This window comes from Macaca nemestrina, chromosome 17 (genome assembly GCF_043159975.1).
Source record: "Macaca nemestrina isolate mMacNem1 chromosome 17, mMacNem.hap1, whole genome shotgun sequence".
In the NCBI taxonomy this organism is placed as follows: Eukaryota; Metazoa; Chordata; class Mammalia; order Primates; family Cercopithecidae; genus Macaca; species Macaca nemestrina.
This window is the reverse complement of record NC_092141.1, coordinates 76,854,843-76,867,236: the sequence shown is the minus strand read 5'-3', so window position 1 is coordinate 76,867,236 and position 12,394 is coordinate 76,854,843. Positions and strand designations below refer to the sequence as shown.

At 45.2% G+C, this 12,394-nt stretch overlaps 1 protein-coding gene across 11 annotated transcripts in view; it reads right to left on the bottom strand.

The window, feature by feature from the left end:
- The window catches only part of LOC105469038 (bromodomain PHD finger transcription factor), a 144,135-nt gene extending 132,843 nt beyond the window's left edge, over positions 1-11,292 (bottom strand). For 6 of the 11 annotated variants that reach the window (XM_011719579.3, XM_011719589.3, XM_011719583.3 and 3 more), the window contains exon 1: positions 10,461-11,291. In XM_011719579.3, coding sequence (XP_011717881.2) covers positions 10,461-11,070 — 610 coding nt within the window. In that variant the 5' untranslated portion in view covers positions 11,071-11,291. Of the gene's footprint in view, positions 1-10,460 lie in introns of all 11 variants that reach the window. The other 5 variants (XM_011719582.3, XM_011719584.3, XM_011719587.3 and 2 more) reach the window with 1 other exon arrangement.
- Between the last annotated feature and the right edge of the window lie 1,102 nt (positions 11,293-12,394).

The window sequence follows — 12,394 nt, the reverse complement described above, 5'->3', positions numbered from 1 at the left end:
CTCAAAAAAAAAAAAAAAAAAAAGAATTAGAAAGGCAAAAGGACAAGAGAAATTCCATACAGATTAATACATGCATTTCTGAAATACTTTTTTAACTTCCATAAATAGAATATACTATATACTATACACAGACCTCAAAAGAGGCACTATGAACATACTGAAATCAAGCAGGAAGCCATATTTCTAGTAAAATATATAAACTGCATCTACTGACCATTGCCATTTGGTATGAATCACATGGCCACGCCATTTCCCAAGTGTGTGAATTACAGAACATATCCATGAGTAGAGAGGAGTCTAAGAATAACTTTCTTAGCAAATCTCAAGGGGGTTCCATAGATAAATAATTTGGCCAGTGACTCCTGAGAAAGAGATTTTATACAGGAGAACCCAGACACACTAGGACATACTAACATCTCACAATTCAGTTTGTATATCAGCTTTTACACTTTTATAACACTGAAATTCTCTGAATTATCACATTTAATTTCTCAACCAAAAGTCTCTGAATCCTAATCCTTCCTTCTCTTCTGGCCTATATATATAACTTTTAGCTTAACTTTACCAGGACTGCGGCAGATTTTCTAATCACATGTTAACTGCCTCTTCACCCTACCACAAGAACAACAAATAATGGAAAGTCATCTCACACATGACCCCAAATCTTGTTGCAGAAAAGCAATACCATCACATACACAAATAACGCGGGGCCCAGAGTCTCCACAAAGGAGAACCTCACTCAGCCAGACCACTGGGGCTATCCAAGTTGTGCAGGATTTAGGGCAGGTAAAAGGCTAGAGAAAAAGAGATGTTAGGTAAATTCTCACTGGTCTAACACAGGCAGACTGCCTACAATGAGTCCTGGGGAACTTTCTGCAATGATATGAAATGCCCCAAATGCTCTACATCTGTGTGGTGCAATACACGTGGCTACAGAGCACTTGAAATGAACGTATAATAGCTAGTGCCACTGGAGAAACTGAAGTTTTCATTTCACTTAAATTTTTTTTTAAAGAGATGGGTTCTCACTCTGTCACCCAGGCTGGAGTGTGGTGGCATGGTCCATAGCTGACTAGGGCCTCAAACTCCTGGGCTCAAGCAATCCTCCCACCTCAGCCTCCCAATTAGGTAGGACTACAGGCATGTCATCCTATGCCCAACTACTTTAATTCTTTCGTAAAGACAGTGTCTTACCATGCTGCTCAGGCTGGTCTTGAACTGCTGCCTTAAGTGATCTTCCCACCTCAGCTTCCCAAAGTATTGGGACTACAGGTGTCAGCCACCACACCTGGCCTACTTAGTTTTAATTAATTTAACTCTCTACATATGGCTAGTGGCTACCATACTGGACAGTACAGAGGGTGAAAAGAATCCACAGGCTTTCTTTGACTCGTCATTCAGCTCCACAATTACCTGTGCTGCCTACTGCGTTCAAGAGATTGAACCAGGCACTACAGAGACTGAATGAGACTGTCCCTGCCCAAACTAGGTTGTAATGAAGGGCCAGATCATCAAAAGCCCATTTCAGTTCCATGTCTTAACAGATAAAGATATAGATAAAGGGGTTACATAATTAAGAGGATAAAAGGATCCTTCCTAAAGATTTATGGACTTTAGGAAGGAGCCTCAAAATACATGAATACAGAGCCTCAAAATACCTGAAGATTGCTAGAACTTCAAGGAGAAACAGACAAATCCTTCACAATAGCTGTAGACTTCAACACTTCTCTTAGTAATCAACAGAACAAGTAGAAAGTCAGACAGATCGTAATAACACTATCAACCAACTTGACCTAATTGACATTTATGCAATAATCCACCCCACAAGAGCAGAATACAAAATTCTTTTCAAGTACATACGGAACATTCACTTTGACAAAATTTTGGGGTGCAAAACAAACCTCTAAAAATGTTTTATAAAATTAAAGTCATACAAAGTATACTCTGAACAAAATGAAGTTAAATTAGAATCAGTAACAGAAAGATACCTTAAAAATCCCTAAATATTTGGAAACCAAAGCAATTAATGCATAAGGTCCTGGAGGTTAAGGGAGTGGGAAACAAAGGAACTTAGCCCCACCTGGCAGTAAAGGGAATGGTGATCTGAGAAGGCAGGCTGGAGAAGGTGATAGATAGGTGACTAGGAGGTATGTGAGAACTACAAAGAAATCAGTATTACTATATCCATTCGAGATGGAGAAGAAATAAGGAGTGAATAAGGAAAAGAGAAATAAGGGAGACTCAGAAGTCAGTTCATCCTTGAATCCTTTTCTCCCACTCACCACATCCCAGCCTAACCAATCTATCACCAAGGATTCATTCTAACTCCTGAATTACTTTCTTCCAGGCGCGGTGGTTCACACCTGTAATCCCAACACTTTGGGAGGCCAAGGCAGGTGGATCACTTGAGGTCAGAACTTCAAGACAAGTCTGGCCAACATAGTGAAACCCTCTTCTACTAAAAATACAAAAATTAGCCAGGCATGGTGGCGCACACCTGTAGTCCCAGCTACTCAGGAGGCTGAGACAGGAGAATCTCTTGAACCCAGAAGGCAGAGGTTGCAGTGCGCCAAGATCATGCCACTGCACTCCAGCCTGGGCGACAGAGACTCTGTCTAAAAAAAAAAAAAAGAAAGAAATTAAAATTGAATTTGCAATAATCCAGCAAATAATCCTAATCATATACCCAAGAGAAATGAAAACATATGTATAGACAAAAACATGTACACGAATGTGCTCAGCAGCATTATTCCTAATGGCCAAAAAGTGGAAACAGTTCAAATGTCCATGAACTTAAGAAATGGATAAGCAATAGGCCGGGCGCGGTGGCTCAAGCCTGTAATCCCAGCACTTTGGGAGGCCGAGACGGGCGGATCACGAGGTCAGGAGATCGAGACCATCCTGGCTAACACAATGAAACCCCGTCTCCACTAAAAATACAAAAAAAATTAGCCGGGCGTGGTGGCGGCGCCTGTAGTCCCAGCTACTCGGGAGGCTGAGGCAGGAGAATGGCGTGAACCCGGGAGGCGGAGCTTGCAGTGAGCCGAGATCGCGCCACTGCACTCCAGCCTGGGTGACAGAGCGAGACTCCGCCTCAAAAAAAAAAAAAAAAAAAAAGAAATGGATAAGCAAAACATGGTCTCTGGGCACAGAGGTGTGTGCCTGTAATCCTAGCTACTCTGGAGGCTGGAAACCTGAGGCAGGAAGATTGCCTGAGTCCAGGAGTTTGAGGTCAGCCTGGGCAACATTGCAAGACCCTGTCTCCATAAAAATAAAAAATAAAAAAAAGAAGTGGTATAGCCATACAATGAAGTGCTATTCAAATATAGGACTGATGCCGGGCGCAGTGGCTCACACCTGAAATCCCAGCACTTTGGGAGGCCGAGGTGGGCGGATCACGAGGTCAGGAGATCAAGACCATCCTGGCTAACACCATGAAACCCCATTTCTACTAAAAATACAAAAATTAGCCGGGCGTGTGGTGGGCACCTGTAGTCCCAGCTACTTGGAAGGCTGAGACAGGAGAATGGTGTGAACCCGGGAGGTGGAGCCTACAGTGAGCCAAGATCGCAACATTGCACTCCGGCCTGGGCGACAGAGCAAGATTCTGCCTCAAAAAAAGTAAAATAAAATAAATTTAAAAATATATATATACACATACATATATATAGTACTGACACATGTTAAGATATGTATAAACCTTGAAAACATTAGGCTAAATGACAGAAGCCATATATTATCAGAGTATATTATTCCACTTATTAAGAAATGTCCATAAGAGGCAAATCAGGCTGGGCGCCGTGGCTCACGCCTGTAATCTCAGCACTTTGGGAGGCTGAGGTGGGTGGATCACAAGGTCAGGAGTTCGAGACCAGCCTGGCCAACATGGTGAAACCCTGTCTCTATGAAAAAAAATACAAAAAAATTAGCCAGGCGTACTGGTGGGCGCCTGTAATCCCAGCTACTTGGGAGGCTGAGGCAGGAGAATCATTCGAACCCAGGAGGCAGAGGTTGCAGTGAGCCGAGATCCCGCCACTCCACTCCAGCCCAGGTGACAGAGCAAGACTCCATCTCAAAAAAAAAAAAAAAGGCAAATCGACAAAGAATGAAAGTAGATTAGTGGCTGCCAGGGACGAGCAGGAGGGAGGTGAAGAATAGGGAGTGACTGCTATAGGTATGGGCTTCTTCTGAGGGGGCATAAAAACATGCTGGAATTAAGCAGTGTTAATGGTTGCACGACTCTATCAATATACTAAAAAAGCCACTAAATTATATACTTTACAAGGGTACATTTTACAGTATGTAAATTATATCTCCATAAAGCTGTTACCTTTTAAAAACTGAATTTTCATAAATATTGCTTGAAAATCATTCAGCAATTTAGAAGATGTCCAATAAATGTTAGCTATTACTGTCACTATTTTTAAATTGTGACAATCACAAATTAATATTTGAATATAGCTTACTATCTAGAAAAACATAAACATTTTAGATATATACCAGCAGACAAAACATTATAATTATATTTAATTACATGCATTTTAATTATTTCTATATGGTCACTTTCTATCTTTTAAAGTGCATTTTGATGTGTATATATATTTTTTTATTTTAGTTAAGAAACATGCTGCCTCCTGAGGCTTGTCATTTTAAAAACCCAAAAGCATGAAAAAAATTAGAGGCCGGGTGCAGCAGCTCACGCCTGAAATCCCAGCACTTTGGGAGGCCAAGGTGGGCGGATCACAAGGTCAGGAGCTTGAGACCAGCCTGGCCAATATGGTAAAACCCTGTCTCTACTAAAAACACAAAAATTAGACAGGCATGGTGGCAGGCGCCTGTAGTCCCAGCTACTCGGGAGGCTGAGGCAGGAGAATCGCTTGAACCCGGGAGGTGGAGGCTGCAGTGAGCTAAGATTATGCCACTGCGCTCCAGCCTGGGTGACAGACTGAGACTCTGTCTCATAAATAAATAAATAAATAAATAAAATTAGAATAATGAGTGTGAGCGTTAAGCTAGTGCTGAGATGATAATCACTATAAGCAGGCACTCAAAGAGAAGGAAGACCAAGGTGCAAACAGGACTCAGGGAAGATCTCCCAGGAAGAGGGATTCAAGCCTGGCTAAGGAGTAGGAAGGGAAAAGGGCATCAGCTAGGATTTGCTCCTGTGTCACCCAGATTACTACTTGCCCACCATGACTACCACTCTCTCACCCCCATGTCTCCACCATTAAGGGTCTTTAGTCAAAGAGAAGACACAGGGTCTTGAGGAGTGAGGAAAGGAGAACCTAACAGAAGAGACCAGAGCTCCTGGTCTTAACATCCCCAGTCCTGTGATATGCATGTTTCAATACAAACTTCCAAACACACCCATGGGTGAGCAGAAGAATAGAAAAGCACGAACTCTGTGCAAGACTACTTATTAATGCATACCTAGGACACGCCTCTCTACTACTCACAAATCGTATTGCCCAACTTTTTCGTAACCCTTTTGGCTCTCATTTTGTTTAATTCTCATGTTTAACCTCTTGAGGTGCTGATACCTGAAACAAGATGTCATTAATTTCCCTTATAATATTGACCTCCCTATTGTTACTGAAAGTGCTACCATTCTTACGGAGGCATATGTAATGCATTCCTCTCTCTACACATCTATGTGTCAAGGCCTGAAGAACTCTAAAGTACCTCCTGGACAGGTCTTCCATCCAGGGCTACAAAACCTACCAGCTATCTTGTCCTTGGCAATCCATCCCGCAGCAGGGAATCTAAGCTAAACTTCGTGGCATCCCTCTGAAATCACGCCCTGCTCTTTCAAGATCTTCCGGTCATCCCAATACCCAAAATTAAACAAATTTGAAATAGATTTGAAAGAGAGAGAGCTCCAGGCCATTTCCTCAGTAATTCCCTCAATTTGGGAGAAAGGGCTACAGCAGTGGTTCAACAGCATCTCTGTGATTTGATGTGGTTCTGTTTCACGTTTGTGCATGGTGCTGCTGGGAATACAGCATATCTCCTCGGGGTGTTTAGGAGTGAAAAAGGCCTGAGGATCACGATCTAGCGCAATCCTTATTCTACAGAAGAGGGGGAAAGTACAGTTGCTATAGCCTGATCCTCTAGGTACTGCCCAACACAGCATACAAAGGAGCTTTGGTTTATTTCCTGTTCACACACTCAGGCTCTTGCTAAACTGAGTTACTTGAGACTGCCCACACTTTACTATCAGTGCCTGCTGCTCCCTCCCGCTCCCTCCCCCTCCCTCCCTCCATCTGCCTGTCCTTACTCTCCACATGCCCATCCAGGAAGCCTATGCCCACACCAATCCCCTTAAACAGGGTATATAATCTCGCCCTCCTTTAAATGTCTACTGCACTTTGTAACTCGCATGTAGCAATCAGAAATTATACTGAAAAGACATTAAGTTGGCACTGGTGGGAATAATATTGTCAAACCAGCGACAAATTCTGTTTGAAGTAAATCTATGGTTCATTCATGGCATCTCTGCCACTGATCTCCATTGTCACAATCCTTAGAGGACATAAATCGCTAACTCTCCCAGGATAACACCAGGGCTTTTGTTTTATTAAGTTATCGGGGGTTCCAAGTTTTAAAATTCCAGTAAGTATTCTCAGAAGTCTCACACGAGACTGAGACTGAAACACAAGAATCATTCTGTTTTAAATATAATTTCTTAAAATTAGCAAATGCTTAATTTCAAAGTGCTGTCAGAACTTTACCAAATGCCTATTGAAAACACTTCCTATACAATCCTTCTCATTATACTGGCAATGTCATAAAACCTATAAGCTGAAGTAATTCTAAATTTAAAAAGTAAAAATGAATTAAAGCATTATTCAGTCATATGCCTTTAGCTTAAGCAAAACTAGGTGATTTCAATTTTATACTAAAAAGTTGCCATCCTTACATTTTTTCCATAAAAGGAAAACAATCTTCAATGAATAAACCTTTCATGACTTTAGTAATGTCAACGAATGTCTTTGCATTAAGTTATATTACCTACAAAATACTGAGTTATTTCTTATATTAGGAGTGAGCTATTTATGATGTTAGGAATGTCACATGTCAGTACTTAAACCAACACTGTAAACTATAAAAATTAATCAAATTACTCTAAATCACCAATAAAGTAAATTCCTCTTTCAGCCTTCACAGTACAACAGGATTCAAATTCATCATACTTCTTGATTTGTTATTTGGATATCTTAAACCAGTTCTAAAACTTTTTTTCTTCTATCTACACATTTACCTGACAGCCTTCCTCCAGGAAGTACAGACTATAAAACCAATGAAACTGGTACTTAGCCTAAACAACTCACTGTCATGCGTTGTTACTCATTCGAGGCAAGTGGGCATGTTCTAAAAGTTTAGAACTCAAAATGTCACTCACATCCGGGGGGTGGGGGGTAGGGAGAGGGGGGTGTGGGGAGGGAACTCAGAGGGCGGGTCAGTAAATGCAGCAATCCACCATGGCACACGTATATACCTATGCAACAAATGTTCTGCACATGTATCCCTTTTTTTTTTTTTACAAGAGATAAGGAAAAAAAAGACAACCATTTTACCATAATCTTAAGAAATAATGTGCTGCAAAAGGTAAAACATCCAAACTAACATCACAGTCAATAAAGGAAAATGCCTAACAAGCAATATGAAATAGCAACTCAAAAACAGAGTAACTCTTGCAATGAAAAACATTCACTGAAAAAAAAAGAAAAACATTCACTGATCAAATTGTCCATCAAAACCCAATTAAAAAAACAAACACACACAAAAAAAACAATTAGATCAATTTTTAGTTTCCTAAATCCAAAGTATTTAGTGGTTATGACACCCACTGTAGAATGATCAAAACTTCATCTATTACAAGTTCACATCTACTAACAATCTATCCAACCAATCTTTGATGAACCTCTGCTATGTGCAAAACACTGTTACAGGAGCTGCAGGGGTTGAATAAGCTCAATACCTATCTCCAGTTAATAATTTCATATAAGGATAAGACAAGTAGACACATGGTAGGCTACAAGTGTCATTAAGAAAAACAAACTGTCAGGCCAGGCACCGTGGCTCATGCCTGTAATCCCAGCACTTTGGGAGGCCGAGGTGGGCGGATCAACTGAAGTCGGGAGTTCAAGACCAGCCTGATCAACACGGAGAAACCCTGTCTTTACTAAAAACACAAAATTAGCTGGGCGTGGTGGTATATGCCTGTAATCCCAGCTACTCGGGAGGCTGAGGCAGGAGAATCGCTTGAACCCAGGAGGTGGAAGTTGCAGTGAGCCAAGATTGTGCCATTGCACTCCAGCCTGGGCAACAAGAACAAGAGCAAAACTCCTTCTCAAAAAAAGAAAAACAAAATGTCACAAAAGTATCAAAAGTAAACACATTTTATTAAAAGACACCTAGCTACAAATGGTAATTTAAGTCAGCATATGAACAGTCTTCAATCTTAAATATTATTTGATAGGCCTTCAAATGGGACTTAAAGTTAGCTGAACTGCCCTGTCAAAATGTCTCAGCTCTTTCTAACCAGAAAAAAACTTCCTCCAGGGGTGTATGCAATTCAGTCTCCATATTTCAATTACTAGCTCTGGGTACAAAGAAGACCAACATGTGAAGCACAGTAAAAATTATTACTATAAAAGACGCACTAGGCTGGGCGCGATGGCTCACACCTGTAGTCCCAGCACTTTGGGAGGTCGAGATGGGCAGATCACGAGGTCAAGAGTTTGAGACCAGCCTGGCCAACATGGTGAAACCCCATCTCTACTAAAAATACAAAAATTAGCTGAGTGTACTTGTGGGCGCCTTAATCCCAGCTGCGGGAGGCTGAGGCAGGAGAATCGCTTGAGTCTGGAAGGCAGAGGTTGCAGTGAGCCGAGATCGGGACACTGCACTCCAGCCTGGGTGACAGAGCGACTCCCTCTCAAAAAAAAAAAAAGTACTCCTACAGCCTCCCCCAGACAAGACTGACAACGATTCTGACCATCGGGCAAAAGAAATGACCTTTTTTCAGTTTGTGTTAGTTAGAACAACCTATGTGGGTTTACATCTGGCTTAATACTACCCTACTTCTCCAATAAGTATTTAAGCATTTATTAAAATCAGAAACTTTTCAAGTTAACCACTTCTACTACAGTAGTCTAAGAAAGACATGACACACCTTACTTCAAGGAAAAAAAGGTCTTTTTTCCTCACAAATATTTTCTCATAAACTTTATTTTTTAAATGCTTTTAAAACCAGATTCTAATTTAATTAATCTAGATTTGCAAAATTATAAAGGAAAGGTCTTGCCGGTTGCTGCTTTGGTTAATTTCACAATTTAGTAAATTGCAACTACGTACAAAGCAGCCTTTTGCGGGGGTCGGGGGTGTTTAACAAAATGCATCTCAGCACCAGCCTAGAGAAACTTTCTGTGAGAAAACAGAAGAGGGGTTACCATGGAGAAATTCATTACGGATTTCGGGAGGGCTTTTCCCTCAGAAATAGAGTCAAAAGAAAAAGTCGTCGTGTAATAAATCTGATACTGACGCTGTGTGACTTAGAAGTTGGTCCAAAAGTTCATCTTCGGCAACCATGTCTAGATGATCAACTACACATCTTCTGCAACAGGTGACACGAAACTACATTTCCCAAGCAACGCAAAGCGATTAAATGAGTTAAGACGCGCGTTCCTGAGGTTTTGTACTTTTATTTTTGATTTAACCAAAATAATTCTGAATCGGATGAATTCCCAAATTTGGTTAGGTCTTATTTGGCTTTCTGCTTTGCTTGATAATCAGCCATTTACCAACAACTGTTGCACGGGCCCATTAGCACTCGAAGAATAAAAACAAACACACAGGACCAGATAAGGTTCCCCTACTAACCCAAATGATCCGTTTCCTTAACACAATTTTAAAACCACAGCTAGGGGTGTGAAAACCCATTTTTGTGTGTGTGTGTTTGTGTGCCACAATCTGTCCAAATCCTTAATTCCCTTTTAAGTAACAGATATATAATAAAAATCCGAAAGAAACCACATTAGAAATGCAAAGAGGTTTGCAAAACAAGAGGCTTCTTTCATTCCAGAAAACCACACCAAAACAAGGGGAGAAAAATGAATGCAATGGATATGTGTTTGCCAAAGTTTCAATCCTGCCCGGTGGAGACACTGCACTGGCACAAATTTTGAAGAGGAAAAAGAGGGGGTGGGGGGGAGAGAGCGAGCGAGCGAGTGTGGCCTGCAAACTGCAACAATGCAATCTCCATTTTGAACAATGCGCCTCTTTCCTCTTGTAAATCTAGTTTTTTGCCACTTGATGTGCCGTCGCATTTCCCCTCCGTTTGGGGGGGAGGCGGGGTTGGGGGGAGATCGGAGCAGGATGCACAGCACTCGAGTGAGCAAGGGGGGAGGGCAGAGGAGGTGGGGAAGGAGTCTGCAGCAACTGGGCTGGGTGGGTACCTGGAGTGCTGCTGTAGGTACTATGGCTCCTGAAGCTGCTTTCCGTGCAGTAACTGGCGTCGTCGTCGTCGTCTTCCATCTCCTCCGGATAATCGGAGTCATCGTCGTCCTCCTCCATCTCATCCTCCTCGTCGTCCTCAGAATCCTGGGTCTCCTCGGCGTCGCCGTCCTCCTCCTCCTCCTCCTCGGAGACCATGTCCTCCTCTTCCTCCTCCTCCTCGCTCTCGTGGTCATCGTACACCACTTTGTTGACGGCCCTCCGGGCCGCGGTGGTCCGGGCCAGGTGGCCGCCGCCGCCCCCGCCCCCCGTCCTGCCGCCCCCGCCTCCTCGCCCCCCCCGGCCCGGGGCGCTGGTGCTGGGGGGGGCCGGCGGCGGCGGCGGCTTCCTCCGGCTACTGCTGCCCCCCCTGGGCGAGCTCAGCCGCGTCTTGGGCGCCACCTCAGCCTGGGCGGCGGCCCACCTGCCCCGGCTGCTGCCGCGGTGCCGCGAGCGGAGCCCCCCGATGGGTCCGGACGTGGGCGGCGGCGGCGGCGGCGGCGGGGCCGGGGCGCAGCGCTCCGCAGCGGGAGCCGCGGGCTGCTTGGGCGGCCTGCCCCGCCGGCCCCTCATGTCTGAGCCGAGGCGGGGGGAGAAGGAAAGCGGAGGGGGAGGGGCGGGCGCAGGGGGGGCGGTGGGGAGCGCCGGGGCCGGGTGGGGAGGCCCGCGGGGCCGGGCGGGAGGGGCCCGGCCGACGGAAGCGGGTGGAGGGAGAAGGCTCAATCCGAATTGCTGGGGCCCCACTCCGGATCGCCTTCAGCCGCCATCTTGTTTCTTCCCTCTCGCTCGGTGACTGGGGGAACCGACAGCGGCCGCAGGCCCAGAGCGCGGTCACGTGAGCTGCGCCGCCGACGAGCCTGGGACGGAGTGAGACGGCACGGCGGCCGCTAGGGGGAGCGCGGGAGCGTGGAGTCGGGGGCGGGGAGCCCTGGGCGCCTGGGCTCAGCACAGCGCGGTGCGGCTGGACTCCGGGTGCGGGTGGCGCGGCTGAGAGGGGCGCGCAGCTCGCGAAATGCCCGGCGTCAAAGGCTTTCGGAGACCAAAGTCTCCGCGGACCCCTGGCTGGAGCCCAAAGCCGCTCGGACCTCCTCCCCGCGTCTCCCCTTCCGCGGCTCGGAGAGGAAGGCAGGGGAGCCCCCAAATATCATTCCCCTCCCGCCCCCTAGGGAAACTGATGCTGAAAGAGCCAGCGAGAGAAAGAAAAAAAAAGTTGCGGAGAGGGGCGGCCCAAGCGACCGAGGGCAGCGCCAGCGACGGAGGGAAATTAGTCGAGAGGACAGGAAGACAAGCCCCCCTAATTTAGGAAACTCCGAAGCTTGGAGCTGGAGTCCTGAAAATGACTCCGATGACAACTGCTCCGGATCTGTGCCAGGAGCCACGCCCCGGGCTGCCACGCCCAGAGGGAGGGGCGCCCTAAGACCTGTTGCGTGGAATCCCTACTTGGAAAGCCTCAGTAAGCTCCAGAACGCAACTACTGCACGTTCCAATGTCCCGCCACCTTCCCAGTGCCCCGCCACCTTCCCAGTGCCCCGCCACCTTCCCAGTGCCCCAGCGAGGACCTCGATCACCTCAGCAAGAACTTACCTTTCCTTTGCAGTGGAAAAGAGGGAATCCTGCCTAAAACCTACTTCACGGTGTTAAATGTTTGTATTATCGGAAAATAGTCTTAATTGATTTACCGGACAGGTCACTAGATTTCAGCTTAGCCCAAAAGACGAATCACGATGACATTTCAGGCACCCTCAAACCTTATCACAGGAACTCAACCCTGAGTGGTTGAGGTCAGGTCTTCAGATAAGAGAAAGGTTTTATAAACATATTAATATTTACTGAGATAAGTGACAACCAAAAAGTAATTTAAAGAAAAATAGCTGGTCGAGCGCGGCAGCTCACACCT